The 18,417-nt window shown below is 44.0% G+C and overlaps 1 protein-coding gene across 3 annotated transcripts in view; it reads right to left on the bottom strand.

The window, feature by feature from the left end:
- Window positions 1-18,417, bottom strand: part of TMEM104 (transmembrane protein 104) — a 117,982-nt gene that overhangs the window by 42,149 nt on the left and 57,416 nt on the right. For all 3 annotated transcript variants that reach the window (XM_054977855.1, XM_054977856.1, XM_054977857.1), the window contains one exon: window positions 605-698. In XM_054977855.1, coding sequence (XP_054833830.1) covers window positions 605-698 — 94 coding nt within the window. The remainder of the gene's footprint in view (window positions 1-604; window positions 699-18,417) is intronic.

Genomic DNA, 18,417 nt, shown 5'->3' with positions numbered 1-18,417 from the left:
CTCTCTTGCTATCTTTTCCCCCCAAGAAAGCTCCATTACTAATAAATTGTTTTCCAAGGTATGACTTAAATGCACTCCCACATAGTAAAAAGATTCACATCAGCTGCCAAATAAGTTACTAAAAAATCATTGTCTCAGTTACCTTTCAAGTTATATCAATTCTCTCTAATAAAAATGCTTTTAAACACTGAAGTGGTCTTTATTTATTTAGAGTATGTACACACCTCACCTTTCTCCTGACTCACTCAGGACCCAAGACAGGAAACAACAATAAATACAGTAGCTAAATACTAAAATAATAAAATAACTAAAACATATCACTAAAGCAGACCTCACTAAAACAGATAAGCCAGATGCCACATCTTTAGATTTCCAATAAAAACTATTGGTGCATGATTAACATGACAAACTTATTTACGGTTTTATCATACAGATTAGAGAAAAAGTTACAAAACAGCATTCAACTAAGAATCATATCTATGAGCAATAAGTGTCCAGCCCCTTTTGGTGGAGTGGCATCTCCAAGTATTCAGAGAAGACTGATTAGTGGAACGGAGGTACTGTGTGCATTTTAATGGGTGCAAAGTAAAGCTCATGGACTTACCTATCCACCTCATCAGTGACGTTACGATCTGTAGATACTTTGTTTTCTGCACATTAAAAAAGGTGAAAGGACCCAATAGGACTGTAAATGCCGCCTGCAATACGTAAGGAACAAAATTCAGACATAAGAAAATCATACAATTATAGAAGAACATCTAACAGAGGATTTGTCTGCTGTAACTGGAAGATAACCTGCTTGGTGGTCAAGCCACATGCCTGATTTCTGCCTTTTCTACACTTGGCTCACGAACATTTGCTATGGCTGCTACAAAATTCTACAAAGCATTAAATTCCCTTTCTGTTCAATCTTATATAGATGCTGCAAACCATTCTAGCAGAATCAAAACACGGATGGCTCGATCCTAAAGCACTCTGGACTGAAAGTTAATGAATTAAAAGTTTTTACAGAACTGAATATTATATATACGACACAGGTAAATTACAGATAATTGAAAAAGAGATCATATAAAGAAAACAAAGATCAAAATAAAATTGTAGCAGGCAAAAAGATTGCTTTTTATAAGATTCCTGTTTCCATTTAAATTGTAAAATGGTTACCTCTCCCATTTTCCAACCCAGATCAAATCTGTTAATTAAATTAAGTCCAGTGGTGTCCTTAAGTTCCACAGAATTACCACCACCTCCTCCTCCTGGCTGCCTCCTCCTCCTCCTGGCTGTTGTAATTATTCTATACATCAGTTTAACGCCTTCCTTTGGTAGACTCATACAACCCAACAGAAGAATCAAGAGATTTCAGGATAAATTGTGCCGTGTAATTTGCTTATTAAATATATGAATATCCAGATTAATTTATTTTTACTTATCAACAACATATAAAGTCAGCATTGCCAGGACCCTGTACTAGCATTACATTTCCTACATGACAGAGCCAAAAAGAACATTTAATGAGGCTTTTCATATTAGAGGCTATGAAATGGGGTGTATCATGTTTTAATAGGTTGCTGTTTTAATTTCCACAATTATGCAATTCATTTCTTCAATTTCCTCCTAAGAAAAAAAAGTGTTTCTAAAAAGCAATTTCTTAAAAGCGTACATTGCTCAATACATCTTTTAGATATCTTATATCAGCTTGTCTTAACAGCTAAAAGCAAATTCTTTCTAGGTCTGATTTCCATGTATATCACTTATATCTACTGCAAAATAAATAAATAAATAAAAATCACACATTCTATTCTTATCTTGTTCATCTCAAAGTTAAAAGTTACCTAAGGTACGGTAATAATTAAAGTTGACATGAGTAATCACTAATAATGGGGAGATAGAGGGTCTAAGGAAAATAACCCAGACATTAACCGGATCATTAAGTCTGCTGCTTACATTAATATATCTTTCAATAATGCCTGTAAGATCTTATTTGTTATATAACATATATCATCTTTAAATTTTAATAATATCCTCTATAACCTGAGCTTACACACTGAGCCTGCTTCTCCTGGCACACACCCATGTGTACGCTTATATCAGTCCAACAACCTCTCCTGAACGTTCTTTCTTCTCAGACAGTACATTGGTCATCAGAGGCTGGGCTTATTCTGTAGCTACTCCCCACCCATTATGGAGTAGTATCCATGAAGCAATATGCTACAGTCCAAGATTTTTGGCCTTCACAAAACAACAACAACAACAACAACAACAACAACAACATTCAATTTATATACCGCCCTTCAGGACAACTTAATGCCCACTCAGAGCGGTTTACAAAGTATGCCATTATTATCCCCACAACAAACACCCTGTGAGGTGGGTGGGGCTGAGAGAGCTCCAGAGAACTGTGACTAGCCCAAGGTCACCCAGCTGGCTTCAAGCGGAGGAGTGGGGAATCAAACCCAGCTCTCCAGATTAGAGTCCCGTGCTCTTAACCACTACACCAAACTGGCTCTTTGTGAATCTAGTTATTCCAGAGGGCCATTACCTGATAGTTACTAGATGACGTAATTGACATATTGTTTACTGCATTTTAGTCATAACATCTGTAAACTGCTGAGGTTTATGCAGAGGAGATGTTTTGAACTTACGTAAGTCTTAGTTTTATTTTCATTATTTATGTACTAAAGTGTAAATGCAGTCTGTTAGATGTTCAAACTAGAGATGAACACGGACCGGAAAAAACCCCCAAACACGATGTTCGTTGCCATCCACAAACTGGGATTCACAAACATCGACGGACATGACATGTTCATGAACATGTTCGTAGTTGGAGGTTCGTGGGAGCCAGAATGGCCCTCTTGGGACTTAGCTGAACTTGAGCTGGGGAAAGGAGAGTCCATGGGTCTCCCCCTTTCATGTCATTTTCTCTTCACAGTGGCAAAAACGGGACTGTCTGCAGAAAGCTACTTTGAGGGGTTACAAACTGACCTTCCCAATGTTCAACACCCACCAAATTTGCAGGGGACATAGTCCTCACTGTCCTCTGAAGACCCCCCCCCCCCCACAGTTTCAGAGAGATTGGACTCTGGGAAAGCCATGATCCATGGATCCCTCCCTTTCCTGTCATTTTCTTTTCACAGTGGCAAAAACTGGACTGTTTGCTGGAAGCTACTTTGAGGGGTTACAAGCCAGAAGGAAAGCTAGAAGGATGTATTGTCGAAGGCTTTCACGGCCGGAGAACGATGGTTGTTGTGGGTTTTCCGGGCTGTATTGCCGTGGTCTTGGCATTGTAGTTCCTGACGTTTCGCCAGCAGCTGTGGCTGGCATCTTCAGAGGTGTAGCACCAAAAGACAGAGATCTCTCAGTGTCACAGTGTGGAAAAGATGTAGGTCATGACCTACATCTGACCTACATCTTTTCCACACTGTGACACTGAGAGATCTCTGTCTTTTGGTGCTACACCTCTGAAGATGCCAGCCACAGCTGCTGGCGAAACGTCAGGAACTACAATGCCAAGACCACGGCAATACAGCCCGGAAAACCCACAACAGCCATTGTTCTCCGGCCGTGAAAGCCTTTGACAATACTTATGCTTTGTTTCAGAAAGGTTTCTTTTCCTTAAATAAATGAAACAAACCTTTCCTTAAATAAAGGAATTAGAATAAGCAATATGCATTGCTAGAAACTATTACCAGAAGAGAATAATTGGCATCAGTCACCATTGGTGTATATACATAAAAGAGAATTGTGTAACTTATAAAATAATAAATACATGATGATCACTTTGCCTCAATTACAAGATCTTCCAGAACTCAGAGTTGACATAAAAAAACCCATTCTCAATCCACCCTTTTTTTTGCTCCAGAAGCAAGCTCTCCAGTTACATCAGGGCTTTTTTTCAGCTGGAACGCGGTGGAACAGAGTTCCGGAACCTCTTGAAAATGGTCACATGGCTGGTGGCCCCGCCCCCTGATCTCCAAACAGAGAGGAGTTGAGGTTGCCCTCCGCGCTGCCGAGCGACGTGGAGGGCAATCTCAACTCCCCTCTGTCTGGAGATCAGGGGGCGGGGCCACCGGCCATGTGACCATTTTCTCCGAGGGCAACCCACTGAGTTCCACCACCTCTTTTCCCAGAAAAAAAGCCCTGAGTTACATGCAATGTGGCAGATCAACCTCTCACTTGTTACGCATACCGACGAACACCAGCTAGTTCTTTCTTCAGAGTAGCAGGAAGATGTTCTGTGCAGCTAAGCCGATAAGACTCCATTTTCTCCTACATTCTTGTTAGCCAACCTCTTGCTAGTGTTTGAGCGGGAAGTCTCTCGATCTTAAAAAACCCATACCTGAGCTCAGTTAGTCCTTTTTCTGGAAGGGACCTGGTCATACACAGGGCATCTCGACCCTGCAATGACTGAACCAAGCTTGGCTTCAGTGTTGACTGCAAACCACTTCACCTTTAATAGGAGAAAATAACGCTTCCTCTGAACCAGCATTCTTTTTGCACACAAGCAAGATGCAGTCTGTGGAGACCAACAACTGAGAAGTGCTGCTCTATGGACCACACAGAATAGTGTTAGCAGAATCTGATACGCATCTTGCTGCTGTCTTTTTGTAAGCACAAAGATACTGTGCAACTTGACGAAAACTAGGACCAACTGCCCCCCCAGAACATTTCATCTATGTAAAATCCCCTCATCGCATAGGCACACAATACAACAGAATCAGAGAAAAGGCACAGCGTGCAGAGGAGCTGTGATCTCTTGTGCTGATTTGCTCTCATCAGGGTATGAAGTGCTATTCAACTAAGACTCTAATTAACTAAGGAAGATAATAATGAGAAGAGAGGCTTAAAATACACTAAAAGCATGTCAAAAAGATTCAAATGTGGCTGAGCATGGAATGAGTTAAGTAAAATAGAATCCTGTCCCAAAGGAATGAATTTTATTGGCAATGCAGGGAGTGCGGCGGGGTGCTTACTAGAAAAGGGAAATACTGGTCTCTTTAGTTTGTTTTTCTTCCTCGTTCAATGTAAAATAGGACTTGACGGAATGTTGGTCTCCATATTATGGTAAAGATGCATATGTTTAATAGGCTGCATTTCTTTTATTAAATAGACTGTGTCTGCTGTTTACGTTTTTCTAGTGATGCTGCAATGTCAAACCCAATCTTGTATCCCTTAGTAATTGGAAATATTTCTGCAGAATAAACAAATACAGACTGATGACATGTCTCTGATTAGGGTAACTATTTTCATTAGCTCTTTCATAAAGTGGTGACTAACACGGGCCATACTGCTAAACCATGGTACTAATATCTAACCCCTTCTTGCCTTTCTGTCTGCTGTGCCAAGCCATAGTGCAGCATTATCGTTAACTAATAGATTTCATAGATTAGTGCAGCACTATAGTTAAGGACAGCGTTACAGTTAATGAAAAACCTGCAGCCCTCCCATCTTTTCCATCCTTCCCTCCCCTTTGCAATCTCTATCTGGAGAAACTATGGATGGCCCAGTTGCCCAGTGCATGGACTTCCAGGGTGCACCTGATTTCCCCCTGTATCCCACATTATTTCCTCTTTCCCTACTCCTGGCAAACTTTCACTGCTTCATTCTCTCCCACCAACCCATCTACCTTCTATGTGCCACCCATGAACACATGCCAAGCAAATGCTCTGAAGTACCACTGAAGTACATCTGGAGTACCACTGAATGCCCATACTTATTCACTTCACAACGGAGACCCAAAGCAGTTTTCATCATTCTCTTCTCTTCCATTTTATCCTCACAACCCAGGCTGGTAAGCTAGGCTGAGAATGTGTAACTGGCCCCAAATCACCCAATAAGTCTCCATGGCAAAGTGAGGACTGGAACTCAGGGCTCCCAGATCCTATTCTATAACTCTAACCACTACACCACACTGGCTTTTGTGAGATTGCTGCTGTTGAACAGCAGGAAGCAGCCAGTCCTGGGTACGTCCTGGTGGCAGCTGTTGGGCCTGGTCCCAGTGAGTCTTCCCTTAAAGTCCAAAACTGCCCTATAAAGACTCTTAGACCTTATTGTCAGAAACTAAAGCTTTAAGTGGTAATGCTGCTGAGATTGCCATTCGTTCCTTAAAGCTATGGGTGCTGCTTCTATTTTTTTAGGGGTTTACCCCCCCCCATATATACTTTTTATGATTTCAGATTTTTCTATGAACCTAGGACATTTTCCAGGTTTGTAGAAAGATCCATCTTGTCTGTTCATGGCTCCAGTCTCTGGATTTAAATATCGACAAATTTGGCCATGTTGAGAATTAGATACATTGATGCTAGAGAATTCTTTCAAAATCAGAACTGGATCTGATGGTAAGGGTTTGACCCAGCAGAACCCATAGAAGATTTCAGGGTGGCTTCACAAAATCAGCCACAAGTTTCATCTTATTTTGGCTCCTCTTCCAGCTACTAGAAGACTCTGGGGCATGTGAAAGCATAGAATAGGGCAGTGAATTTTTAGGGCCTGGTTGCTGAAAAACACACAACATCTACCCATGAAGATGCTGATGTGCTGGCAAATAGAGAGGAGGGGACAGACGCAAGGCGTATGTTGAAAAGAAATCTATTTTATTATTTTCCACCAAGAGTAAAATATGGCTGCTTTAGAAATTCAGTATGAAGCATCAATGGTTTTGTTTTTGATACACTTAGGAATGTTATCAAATGATGAATGAAAATAATGCCTAAGTAACATCTGGTCCTGAAAGATGCTTTGTTCTAATGGGGCATGAGGGCACCAGCAGAAGAATTCACCCTCAACCTTTCACGGTCAGAACTACCACATTTTAAAAAAACGCTGCTATACAAGAGAAGACCCCCCTTCTCAGTATTCTGCTGCTTCCAGACCGCCCTTCAGCCTACTAGCTATGAACTGAGCCTGGCCTTAGGTTTCTTCTCCCCCTCTCCACACTTAGCAGCTCCCCTGGCAGATGCAGCCTGAAGCTTGGCTGGGATAGAGGGCAGGGAGGCCACCCCTTTACCAGCTTCCTCCTCTACGGAAGGAAAGGGTCAGCGCTGCAGTCCAACTGAAATGATGCCAGGTACAGAAGTCAGATGGAAACAGCAGCAATGGGCGAGGGGGCACGGCAGGCAAACTCCAGGTCTAAGACTCTGTTCAAGCAGCACTTAGCTCCACAGCCACTCCCAGCAGCCCTGATCTCAGCGGGCCACAAAAGCTCTTCCGCTTGGGGAGGGGCTGCTGCTTACGCTCAAAAAGACAATGGCATGACACCATTTCCCATGTCAACTCGACTCACAGACTAAGCACAACGGGCAGCTGTGCCGTGCACCTGCGCAGTATAGCATATACTGTTGGCATGAGGCGTCTGGTGCTTATTTGTTGTGGGACCAGAAAGCAGCTTTTGGTGCCACTACTTCAGGTCCAGTAAAAGTCTGAGAGCTTTGCTTGGTCACATCCTCACTACCGCTTTTGTGGTGGTGAGGGAGTTGCCGTGTCAGCCCAAACTGTCTGTTCCAATTCAGCACATGTGCAGAGGGGGCTCGAGACACATGACCCCTGGCCTAGAAGTAACCTACCAATGAGACTTAAGTCCCAGCAATCTCCAAAGGTATCATGGCATTCATTAGTGCTGCTGGAAGCCCACTGAACGGTCTTGGGAAAGCTCTGAAACGGCAAGTAGTCTCTATTTCACCACCACCACCCTTTAAAATGTGGAATCCCAATGAAAAATATGAAAGACCACTGAAATAGGGCCCTTCAATTAGAGCTGCTAAGCAGATTTATCTGCAGAATTTCTTTTCTGGTTGCCTACCCCTGCTAGGATTTAATGTTATGAATGGTTGTGTTAGCAATTACAAGTATATTGACAGAAAGACAGAATGAGTATGAAGGTTAGGGCAGCTTTGTTCTATTTTGTATTCGTGCATTTTTCTTTCCATTGCTTAATGTTCGATTTCCCCCCTCCTGTAATTTTATTATTAACAGCATGGCCTTAAGATCATTTTAATTTTCTCCTTTCCAGTATTGTATTGTTAGTTTCTCTCACAATACAGCCATTGCCGATTTGATAAGTTAATTCTCCATGCCTCTATTTAAGCCAATTAACAAAGACAACTTTTAAAGCAGATGTCATAGTTTCAAACTCTGGCATTTATTGTGAATTCCTCCAATGCAAAAGACCCCATTCTGTTTTTCAGAAGCCCGTTTGCACCACAGAACTGCTGAGTGGTCAAGACGCTTCACTTTTGCATTGCACCGAGGAGGGAAGGGATAACGGTATACAAAAGAAACCACTAACTGCAAAGGACTTCAGTGTCCTGATTTGACACGCAACACTCAAGAAACAGTGATGATTTGGGCTCTTTTGAGATTAAGTGTCCTTCACAAAGGGACAGGACTTTGTGGTTTCCCTCCTGCTGGTGCAGCTGCAGATAAAGCGCAGCAACAACAAGGCTTCCACATGGCAGGTTTCCTTAGTTTCTCCGTCCCAATCCTCCCAAAGGGGCCACACCCCACACAAGCCACCAGGACTTCTGCAATAATTTAAAAAATTGGCATTGGAATAAGCTTATATCAATATACTGTTGCATCAATAGGTACAGCAGTCTCTCTGAATTCCCAGCATTCACATTTTAAAAAACCGAGTATCTAGTAGGGGTGTGCAAAACAAAACAAACGAGCCAGAAAAATACTTGGAGATCATGGTTTGGTTCAATCTGGATCGAACCAATCTGGATTGAACCAATCTGGAAGCCCTAGGGTGGGGGGGAGCAAGACCCAGAGCAGAACCAAACACTTTCCTGGACTGGATATCCTGGCAGGGGGCCCTAGCTCACGGGGTGAGGGGTCAGGGGGAGCGTTTCCAGAGTGGTGGTGCCTCCACCACCAGCCAGACTTACCAAATGGAGAGATACCAGAAGGGGGAGGGGCCCAGCAAGCACCTTTGGGGTGCCTCCCCTCCCATGGCACAGCTCCTCCCCTGTTAAATTGTGGGGGCCTCTGGTATAGCACACCCGATCCCTGCAGGGTGGGGAGAGCCTCAGCAGCTGGTGTCGGGGAACATGGGCTGGGCCACAACCAGGCCATGCCTTTCCCAGCCAGTTACGGCACCGACAACCATGGGCGCCCCAATGGATGGGTTCTGCCAGTATTGCCGGGGCTACTTGGTCATGCCCAGTCTTAGAGGTGCCTGGCCAGCCCCACCCCACACTGGGCCGCACCTTCCACCCTGTTTCCAGTCATGGCCACTGGCCAATCCATGGACAGAGATGGTGCTTCCCCTCTCTCTTCTGAGGGGGTGGTTGCCGCAGGCCCACTCCAACGGGGCCTGCATCTCTGGTCTTGGGCCATGCACCCTGTCTGTTGCTCAATCCGGTGGCCAGTCCAGCCACCTTGGTGTGGGTGCCGTGGCCACAGGGGCTTGTGGTCCCTGGCTACTAGCTCCCTGGCAGCAGGGGGCAGTGCAGGAGGCCCTCGGAGATTGCGGTCCCCCTGTTGGCTGCACAGTTGCTTGCCACTCGCGCACCTGTGAGGGGGGGAGCACAGGCACTGGAAGGTGCTGGCGGGGTCGTCAGAGGAATGGCAGGGTGCAGCATGGCACAAGCAGCACCGCTGCTACACTGGTATGTGGGCGCTGGTGCAGGGCCGGCCATTTGGATTGTGCTGCCTGTATACTTTCCCTTTCTCACTATTAGAATTTCATCCACAACGGTTATTTGGTTTACCACCAAACTGCTATAAAAGCAGAGATACTTTTAATAAATCATAATTATATGGGTATTTTATTTCACTTCTTTAAGTAATCTATGTCTTGCAAACATAATAAAAATACACAGGGGAACAATCAGTAAAACCAAGTTAAAACAATTACAACTAATCAAAACAGCCCATAACAAATGCCAATATTTTTGCTGCCAGAAACAAACAAACACAAAAATGTACTACATTTCCTTTGGGTCTCAGCCAGGAAAAACTCACTGGAACAAAGTCACCATACAAAAGTGAATGTGTGCGTGGCAATTACTGAGAATGCCACTCATCTCAAAGAAGATAACCGTATCTTCTACTCGGAGGGCACTTCCAACAAAAAATGTTAGGCTGTGTGAAGTTATTGGGTGGTTCTACACGTGGAGAGGCAGTCCTTCAAGTATGAAGGTCCCTGATCTCGGAAGAGCTGTGCATGAAACACAACATAATGTTGTTTTGAATACCTGAATCAGTATTAAAAGAACAGCAACAATGATCTAATTCTGAATATTACAATTCAGTACCAAGCCCTTCTTTCTTAGGAACACATGGTGAGACTCTTAATACAATTCTCCTTCAAAAAAGATGATTAGCTCATACATCAGAAAGGAGCTGAAACAAAGAGACAGACGAAGGATGTGGCTAATTAAGGAACAGGTGTTCTCTGTAAATTAGAATACACCAGAACCAACTGGAAAAAACAGCACCTTGGTCCAGCATGAGGAAGGACAAAGCATCCCCTGTGGACAAGGAAGCAAGATTTGAAATCTGAAATTATCTCAGAGCAATTGCTGGTTACGCGTTTAAAGGCCTAAGAACAAAGCCCTGCTAGATCAGACCAGTGTTATATCTAGTTTCACACAACAGCCAACAAGTTGGCCTGGACCTACCTTCCATGAATCTGTCTAATCCCCCTTTAAAGTCATCCATGTACATGGCCATCGACAGGTCCTCTGCCAGTGAATTCCACAATTTAGTTACTCATTGAGTAAAGTATTTTTTTTGTCTGTCCTAAACTTACTGCCCATAAACTTCACAGGGTGCCCCCAAGTTCTAGTATTATGGGAGAGAGAGAAAAAGCTCTCTATCTACTTTCTGCAACCCACACATAGTATTATATACCTCTGCCACGTTCCCCTCCAATAACTTTTTTTCAAAACTAAAAAATCTCAGACTTTTCCACTTTTTCTCCTAAGAAAAAATGCTCTGAAATCCTTAATCATCTTGGTTGCCTTCTTCATACTTTTTCTATCTCTGCAATGTTCTTTTGACATAGTGACATGAACTGTACATAGTATGCTAAATAATTCTGCATCATGGCTCTATACATTACAGTATTGGCCATTTTATTCTCAATCCCTTTCCTAATAATCCTCAGCACGGAGTTTGCCTTTTTCACTGCTGCCACACACTGTGTCGGTATTGTGTTTGTACTATCCACTACAATTCCAAAATCTCTTTCAATCTCAGTCTCATACAGGTCAGATTCAGCAGCATACATTTAATGCTGGGATTTTTTGTTCCATTGTCTATCGCCTTACACTTAGCAACAATGAGCTTCATTTGCCATCTTATTGGCCAATCATCCAATTTACACAGCTCTTCACAATCATTTGTGCTTTTCACCATCTCTCTGTATAAAAGGCAAACAGTGTTGTTGACGACTCACTTTTTAACCTGGCGCAGGTGCAGTGAGTTGCCGGCAACATGGCATCGGAGAAGACCGGAGAAGCAGCAGCCATGGAGCTGGTGGGGAGGCCCAGCACGCTGGCCTTCTCCGTCACTGCGGCGGCCTCAATGGAGAAGCCCACAGCTGTGCTGCGCCCCTCCCAAGCTCGTTGTTTACACGGGCTGGGTTGCTAGTCCAGAATAATTTGGTATTCTTGTGATAAAGGAATGCAGGATATCTGGCTTAAAACTCAGGGAGGTCTTGATCTCATAGGCATCATTCTTTCCTGGGAACAGAGCCATAAAACTCCTCAGATTTCAAGCAGAGAGGAGATGAGTTTCCTTTATGCAGACAAATAGACAGGATGGAGATGGCCTGTCTGCCAGAAAGGGGGTGATACAGAGAGCGATTTGGATATCCTGAGCTGGGCCATAAAGGTTTTGGGATGTGCACTGTAATTTGCTAAGGGAAAAGGAACAGAGCATTACATGTGAAGACCCAAACCCAATTTCATGACAGGGCAATGTGAAATTTTCTCAGCTTAGGGTTAAAAGGTCTGAGGAGTTAGAGATGTGCAAGCCCAGGAAGAGGAAACAATGGAGTTAAATTTGTCAGGACTAGCCTCTATTATTTAAGGTTTCAGCAGGGAAGAGAGAGAGACAAGGTAACACTAGTGACTGTATACCTTAGTCTCACTTGCTTTCTTTTCTTAGTTCGGTAATATACTGTAGTGTTTTGATAGTTTTCCAGTGCTCTTGTGCTCTAGTGAAATGAGATTGTAATTTAGTAAATTAAGGTATTTTCCTTTTAAAGATCTCAGGCTGTGGTCAAAAGCTCAACCTAAACATCTGACTACTTGTATTGTCGAAGGCTTTCACGGCCGGAGAACGATGGTTGTTGTGGGTTTTCCAGGCTGTATTGCCGTGGTCTTGGCATTGTAGTTCCTGACGTTTCGCCAGCAGCTGTGGCTGGCATCTTCAGAGGTGTAGCACCAAAAGACAGAGATCTCTCAGTGTCACAGTGTGGAAAAGATGTTGGCAACCCCACCCCTCCTGAGGAGATATAAATGACCTGCCAACATCTTTTCCACACTGTGACACTGAGAGATCTCTGTCTTTTGGTGCTACACCTCTGAAGATGCCAGCCACAGCTGCTGGCGAAACGTCAGGAACTACAATGCCAAGACCACGGCAATACAGCCCGGAAAACCCACAACAACCATCTGACTGCTTATTCCACCTATATACCAGAAATTCCTGACTGGGCTACAGCGTGTGAAGCGCACACACATAGATATGCGTGTAGTCCAGATCTGTGTCTCAAGCCACAGGAAGAGAGAGAAAGGTGGGTGGTGACAACCGATGAAAGACAAGAGGGGGGAAGATGCGGGGCAAGCCCTTTTACACATGCACGTAGACTTCCCACTGCCTCTCGAGCAAAGGCAGAGGGAAGGAGGGGGGATCATTTTACAGGTATCATTTACAAAACTGGTCACTACACTGTTCACCACCAATTCTAAATCATTTATGTCCTAATTAAATAGCACTGGTCCCAATACCAATCCTTGAGGGACGCTGCTGCTCATTTCCCTCTACTGCAAGAACTGTCCATTTATTCCTACTCTCTGCTTCCGGTTGTTTAACCTATTTTTAACCCATAAGAGGACACATCTTCTTATCCCATATATTACTCGGGAGTCTTTGGGGAGGTACCTTGCCAAAAGCAAAGTATATGATATTTACGGGTTCACATGTATTTGCTCAAAGAACTCTAAAAGACAGAAGAAGTAGGACTTTCCTTTGAAGAATCCATGATGATTTCTTCCTCAGCATTTTATATTTATTCATGTTATTTATAGTCTGCCTTTCTCACTGAGACTCAAGGTGGATTATATACTGTAAGTCAATAAATCAATGGCTGGGACATTCAATAAACCTGGAAATGGATTTCACAAATTTGAGTAAGCAGAAATCTGAAATCTGAGCCAAAACAATGCTGAAACAAAGCATGAACAATGAAACACGATGTATTAAACGTTGCAGAAACTATACAGGAAGTACGCAGTAGTATAATCCACAGTCCCTGTCCCTTTAACAAAGCATCTCCCTGAACCATTTCCTAACTGCACAGCCCTCCAACCTGCATAAAAAAGCCCTCCTTGATCATTCAGTTTTGCACAGTTTGCAAAAGGTCAGGAGAGTGGAAGGCCTCCTAACCGCATCGGACAGACCATTCCTTAAGATGGGTGCCACAACAGAGAATGCACACGTACATAATTGTTGATTTTTCCCATTTGCAATGTGGTACCTGCGGAAGGCTCTGTCAGATAACAAAGCTGCTGTGGCAGAGCCTAGGGAGAGAGACAGATGTAAGGGACCAAAGCCGTGAAGGGCTGCCAAAACCTCAATTCGAGCCCAGTAGCTGATGGGTAGCCAATGGAGTGACTGCAGAATGGGAGTAATATGTATGCTCTGCCCAGTTCCTGATAATAACTAAACTGCGGTGTTCTGCATCAACTGGAGTCTAAGATGGCTTTGAGGGGAGACCCATGTAGAGTACATTACAGTCGTATAGTCTCCATGTGACCATAGCATGAATCCAGGTGGTCAGATCAGCTGTGTCAAGAGAGGGGGGCCATCTTCCAAGCTAGAATGAGTTTGAAGAATGCATTTTTGCAGCTGCATTAGCTTGCGTCTCTACCAGCAATTCTGCACCCAGCATAACCCCTAGGCTCTTAACTGAATCTGCAAGGGTCAATTGAACCTTACCCGAAGTGGGGAGCACAATGTCCTTCAAGATCCCACTTTCCAATTATCATCACTTTTGTCTTGTCTGGGTTCAGTATCAATTTTGTTCACTTTCAGGCACAGCTGGTAGGCAGCAACTCAAAATCTCTCCTGCGTCACCAGGCATTTGGCAAGCAAGACATAGTTTAATGTCATCCACATATTGACGACATCCAATTCCATAGCTACAAATGATTTATTCTAAAGGCTTTACATATAGTTTGAATAACTTGGGAGGTGAGGACTGCACCTTAAGGAACTCCACAAGATAATTCCCACACTGAAGATAGCTAGTCTCCACCAGCAACCCTTTTGAGTCCATTCCATGAGGAATGACTTAAATCAGTCCAAGGCACGTCCCCTGATACCCACTTGTGCCTCCAAGCACCACGACAGGATCTACTGTATCAAAGGCAGCAGATAAATTCGGGAGGAGCGACAAAGAAGCATGGCCTTTATCTACATGCAGATAGAGATCATCAACTAAAGCCACCAAAGCCATCTCTGTCCAGTAGTCCATACATTCAATTTCTCTGCTATCTCCCTATAATCCTTAAGCAATCCTTTATCATCTAAAGGCCCAAACATTTCCCTAGCCAATTCCACGCTCCTGATATATTTGAAGAAATGTTTATGGTTTGTCCTTTCATTTTTTAAATGAAGCCTTTTGTCTTTTCTGGCTTCCCTGATGTGGGTCCTTAGCCACAGAGGTACCCTTTTAGACTGTGTACCTTTCTTGACTTGAGGAATGCATTTTATCTGGGCCTCAATTAGTGTGGTTTTAAATAGTTTCCAGCCATCCTGGAGAGATTTTGCTGTCTTAATTTTTTTCATTCCTTCTGATTAGTCCCCTCATCTTTGTAAAGTTACCTCTTCTGACACGAATAGCGTTGTAATCACTGTTTTTAATCAGTACAACAACATCTATATCATGCAGCAGATCTTGAGGCCCGCTCAAAACTATCCAGAGTAACTACGCTTCTAGTTAGCTCCACAACCAACTGCTCCAATGCAATTATTTATAATGGCTAAAAAAACTCATTACGATGGCATGAATTGAGTGCGCATTTGCCCAGTCAACGTGTGGACATTTGAAGTCAACCAATATTATAAAACAGGGTTGCACCTGCCTGTAACTTTTGTTTGTCTATGGTCTTCTGTGCAGGTACACATTGGGGACTGCACACACGCAGGCCAGCCATAGAGAGATTTCTCAAGCTCTTAAAATCTGTAAGGGGGTGCTCCGCCTCCACTGCGCATGCGTAGGGGTTCCTGCTGAATGCGGGTAGTGGCGCGGAGCACCCCTACTTCCTTCAGTTCCCCTGAGCCACCGGATGTATAATACAGAATATGCAAGGACACTCACTGCGAGGCAGGAGGGAGAGAATGCGTGCCTACACAGAAGACACTAGACAAACAATAGTTACTGGCAGGTGCAACCCTGTTTTCATCATCAGTCTTCTGTGCAGACCCACACTGGGACTATAGCTAGCTACTCAGCAATGGAGGAGGGTGTGAGTGGCTCAGCCAACTAGGAAGCAAGACAGCTGTTCCCACCGCTGACTCCTTTCTGGCATGTGTGTTGACAGACTAGTGCTTAACGAAGGTGTCACCTGGGGACCATGTGGCAGCCTGACAAATGTCTTGATGAGGGACCTCTCACAGGAATGTTGTGGAGGAGGCTTGTGCCCTAGTCAAGTGTGCTTAATCACCATGGGGCAAGGGACCTTTGCCTTCCTGTAGCAGAATCTGACAGCTGCCCCTATGCATCTGGGTAAGTTTGGGAGGATGCTGGGAAACCCTTATGATGTCCAAATACCATGCAAAAGGTGACTGGGATTTGTGAAAATGCTTTGTTTTGTCTAAGAATACAATAAAGCTCTGTTCACATCCAAACTGTGTAAGGTACATTCTGCTACCAAGTAATGTTGGGAAAAAATACAGGTAATATAACCTTTTGTTGCAAATGAGACTTGACAGCACCTTAGAGAGAATTTTGAGGCTGGTATGTAAGACAACCGTCTCCAGGAAAAACAGAGTAAATGGAGTGTAAACCTGAAGAGCCATGAGTTCTCTACTCATCTGAAGTGACAGCAACCAGCAGCACCCCTTTCCAAGATAATGGGGAAAGGGGCAAGCATGCAAAGGTGACGTTAGTTGAGAGAGAACCAGAGCGAGACTCCGTAGAGGAACTGGTGGAGTTCTCAGTGGAAAGGTATTGAAGATACTCTCGAAAGATTGCTTAGAAATGTGGTGGAAGAAGGTGGCGCTAGAACTGATGGGATGGGAGCCGAAAAATGATCCATAGCCAATGAAATCAGAATTGACCGGGGTCCCTGTAACTGTGGGAACGCAGGAACAAATTGTAGCCAGCTCTTGCCAGCTAGTCATGGCATTTAAACTGCAGACCAAGGCACACAGAATTGTGGGCCAATGGGGAGGCTGCTGTTTGTGGAGCTACAAGGCGGAGGGCAATATTGGAGGCCCAGGTATTGGGGAGACTGCTGAGCAATTGTAAAACCAGTCCCAGTTTTGTAGATAAGTTTGGAGCAGTAAATGCATCGAATGGATCATAGTCCCGCTCATCTCCCTGAAAAGACAGGGTGCAAGGTGGTGAAGGAGGATTAGTGATCTCTTCTCCAATAATGGGCGGAGCCTATTTTGGTGAATGGCTACGCTTACTCTGACTAGCAGATGCTGACCACTGTTGTTTAGGCTTGCTTTTCACCTTTTTAGCAGGTGGTTTAGAGATGGCCCGTCCCGGACAGGTTGGATCTGGTGAGTGAAGTTTCCCACATTCGGGTGAGTGACTGGGAAAGGAATCACTCTTTGCTAAATGGGAAAAGAACAATTGGAACTGAAGACTGACTTTTATTAGGATCCGAAGATCTGGCCCCTTGGAACCAGTCGATGCAGTTTGGATTGGATGGGTGGCTCCATCGCGGCAGATGACCTTACTGCCAGGGTAACGAGCCTGAGGAAACTTTCTCCCATAACGTTCTGGATAGGTCGGATCCAGTAAGTGACGTTTCCCATGTTCGGGTGAGCGACCAGGGAAGAGACCGCTCATTGCCAAACGTGAATCTGATGGGAGAAAAACAGCAGGAACTGACAGCTGACATACGTTCCAATCTGAAGATCTGGCCCCTTGGAACTGATAATTGCGGTTTGGGTTGGGCTGGTGGCTCCATTGAGGCAGATGACTTTACTGCTGGGGTAACGAACCCGAGGGAATTTTCTCCCATAATATCATTTTGGGCAGAGAAGCTCAGTCACTTCTGGTGTTTGGTGTTAGCCTCTAACATTGTCTGCATCTCGATATGTTGTGTGGGTTACACCCAGACACAGCAGACAAAGATCACACTCATCAGTGTGAGGCATTGTATTTCATAATTTTTGACAAGAAGTGAGTATTGAGATACGATGACATCAAATAGAGATACATGAGCAAAGAAATCGCAGTAAGCGAGGAGAAGAGCTAGGAAGAACCTAGTGTGTGTATGTGTGTGTTTTAATAGCGTCTTGTGAGACATCACTGTATCCCTTTTCTTTCTTTCTTTCTTTCTTTCTTTCTTTCTTTCTTTCTTTCTTTCTTTCTTTCTTTCTTTCTTTCTTTCTTTCTTTCTTTCTCTTTGTTTTTGGAGATAGAAGATGACTTATCTGAAGATGATCAAAATGAAGGCAAAAGCAAAGAGGAAATAGTGAGGAGAGAACCTCTCCTGTACAGCATGGAAAAAGGAACCGAGGATAGCTCCATCCCACTACCCGCATTCAGCAGGAACCCCTGTGTATGTGCAGTAGAGGTGGAGCTTCCCCTTATAGATTTTAAGAGCTCGAGAAGTCTCTCAGCGGCTGGCCTGCGCATGCACAGTTCCCAATGTGGGACTGCACAGAAGACTGACAATGAACATTAGGCACCTGTCTTATTTCCCTCTCCATCTAAGACCTGCCTCATGATTGGGGAGCTGAGCATAGAATACACCTGCCTTTTAGTAAGCCTTAAGGCCCTGTATCTCCATGGGAGGTTTATTCCCCTAACATTTTCTAGTTTATTTGACTGTATGCCCTCTTACATATGCAAAGCAGTAACACCTCCCACACAACATTCTGTATCCTGACCTTATAGGCGAGCCAATACTAGAGACACGTTTTTGTTAGCAAACTGGAGTGAAAACTGCTGCCTGATTTTTGCAGCACTTGGCTACAGGAAAGTGTCAGAAGGGTTTTAAAGTAAAC

Source organism: Eublepharis macularius, chromosome 4 (genome assembly GCF_028583425.1).
Source record: "Eublepharis macularius isolate TG4126 chromosome 4, MPM_Emac_v1.0, whole genome shotgun sequence".
Classification (NCBI taxonomy): domain Eukaryota; kingdom Metazoa; phylum Chordata; class Lepidosauria; order Squamata; family Eublepharidae; genus Eublepharis; species Eublepharis macularius.
The sequence above is the reverse complement of the archived record's forward strand: the minus strand, read 5'-3'. Positions and strand labels throughout refer to the sequence as shown.